Source organism: Cucumis melo, chromosome 7, assembly GCF_025177605.1.
Source record: "Cucumis melo cultivar AY chromosome 7, USDA_Cmelo_AY_1.0, whole genome shotgun sequence".
In the NCBI taxonomy this organism is placed as follows: Eukaryota; Viridiplantae; Streptophyta; class Magnoliopsida; order Cucurbitales; family Cucurbitaceae; genus Cucumis; species Cucumis melo.
In genome coordinates this window covers 6434806-6436766 of record NC_066863.1, presented here as the reverse complement: position 1 = coordinate 6436766, position 1961 = coordinate 6434806, and the positions used below count along the sequence as shown (strand labels likewise).

General features: G+C 40.4%; 1 protein-coding gene across 1 annotated transcript; it reads right to left on the bottom strand.

Annotated features, from left to right (window-relative positions):
• Positions 1 to 241: 241 nt before the first annotated feature.
• LOC127150312 (uncharacterized) lies at positions 242 to 1332 on the bottom strand. The gene is made up of 2 exons (XM_051087727.1): positions 1257 to 1332; positions 242 to 1170 (listed from the first exon to the last, which is right to left on the bottom strand). The coding sequence occupies exons 1-2, from the start codon at positions 1330 to 1332 to the stop codon at positions 242 to 244; spliced, it is 1005 nt and encodes a 334-aa protein (XP_050943684.1).
• Positions 1333 to 1961: the final 629 nt, after the last annotated feature.

The following is a 1961-nucleotide window of genomic DNA, read 5'->3' as shown; positions in this document are numbered from 1 at the left end:
TGTTTCAGTATTCTGTTTTTAATGAAAATATAGTTTCCCTCTTTTCAAGAAAGTGTCTATTGTTATTGTTTCTTTTTAGTAATGACCTCAGCTTAGTATAAAAAGTTGGGTCGTTACACAGATACTAGATTCCTATGTAGGGAAGGGACATATAGAACATTATTAAGAGATAAAGTTTTACCAGAAGTTAACTTTAAAATAATCTTTCCTTTCCCGATTACTCCTACAGTGGCTGAGTTTCCTATGAATACGCATTCTTTATCAATAGTATCTTCGTAGTCATGGAGACGTTCTCGGTTGGTGCAAAAGTGTCTCGAGGCTCTAGTATAAGAATCCAGTCAGTCTTATTTTCTATCAGGCTGGCCTCCACTACGGCTGCTATGACCTCATTATCTTGTTCTGCTAGATTGGCTTGAGGTGTTGGTTTCTGGTTTGGTCTCCATTTCCTTTGGTTACATTGGTATGATTTGTGTCCTTCCTTTCCGCACACATAACAAACTAGTTTTTTCTTCTTGATTTGTCCCCTAGGAGCCTTGAACTGTCTTTTCTCTGAGTTTTTCCCCTTATGTCCTTTATCCTGCTTGGTTCTGTGTCTATTTACAATAGAAGATTCAACCAAGTTAGCAATAACTGAATTTAAATTTTTGGAGGCTAACTTATCTTTCAGTCTGTTGGCTTCTTCTGTGCGCATGTGACTGATGAGTTCCTGAAGTTTCAGATTCTTCTTCTTGTGCTTAAGGTGATTACGGTAGTCATTCCATGATGGAGGAAACCTCTCGAGCAGGAAATTTGCTTGAAGTATTTCACACATCTTCAGGCCTTCAGATAGAATGTTCGCCACCAGGTTCTCGTACTCATGTATTTGTTCCACAACTGGCTTGTCGTTAGTCATCTGGAACTGCAGCCACTTTCCGACAACATATTTCTTTCGTCCATCATCATCTCCTCCATACCGAGATTTCAGGGTGCTCCAGATGTCCTTGGCAGATTTTTGAACTACGAATAGGTCAAACATCGGGTCTGACATGTGGTTCAACATATGTCCACGAACAGTGTTGTTATCCTTTGCATACTTTTCAAGATCGTTCACTTGGTTCTTCTTTACTTGGTCAGCGGAAGTAACAGAAGGCCCTGTGGATGATTCTGGATCAGAAGATGCTGAAGTGGTAGCTGGGGAATCAGAAGACGACAGATGGTGGTGAGGACATAGTCAACTTCTAGTTGCTAAAAAAAGATCAACAACTTTTGGGACCAACGGTGGTAATTCGTTCCATCAAGTGGCTCAAGTTTGGATAGGTCAGGTAGAATTTTGTTGGAGTTCTTGATCGACATACTTGCTTTTAGATTATTGGAAAATTTGAGACCATCGACCAAGATAATTGTTGTGCCGTGATGAACCACTGCCCTGAAAGCAAGTTCGGTTGATCGTGGCGCTAATCGTTATGTCGGTTGCTCCTCAAGGTTAACACAACTTCTCAATACCGACTGTACTCGTTGGAATAGGGAATAAAAACAAAAACTTTATGTAAATGCTCAAAACGTAGAGAGGAACAACAAAGATGAGAGGAGGAATTTGAAGAACTCTTTTTTTGGTGTGTGGAAATCAAAGGAGTTCTGTACAATTTATAGAGAGGTGATGAAGGCAGAATGTGGAGGAGAGTGATTGTCGACAAGAAGAGGACGAGAGTGATGGTCGTAAAATTACGGCAGAGAGCAAATGTCGGACGAACACGTTGCATGTTGAACGAAGTGAACGTTGGACATGCGCCACGTTGAACAAAAAATCAAGCCAGCTTGACTGTGTAAATGAATTATACGTGTCCTTGTAGTTGCCAAAAGTAAAAAGGTATAGGAAATAAAAATATATCCTTTTTTCACGCAAGTACACTTACCCAAACCCGCTTGTCTGTTTGGACAGCAACACACGTGTGGGACAGGATTATACTATCACCACTAACTTT

What these genes read in the sequence shown, in the direction of transcription:
- LOC127150312 (XM_051087727.1), bottom strand. Translation starts at nt 1,332, where the DNA reads ATGTCGATCAAGAACTCCAACAAAATTCTACCTGACCTATCCAAACTT. An exon ending in TGATGGAACGAATTACCACC is followed by an intron (nt 1,171 to 1,256) that starts GTTGGTCCCAAA and finishes CTGATTCCCCAG; the next exon opens with CTACCACTTCAGCATCTTCT.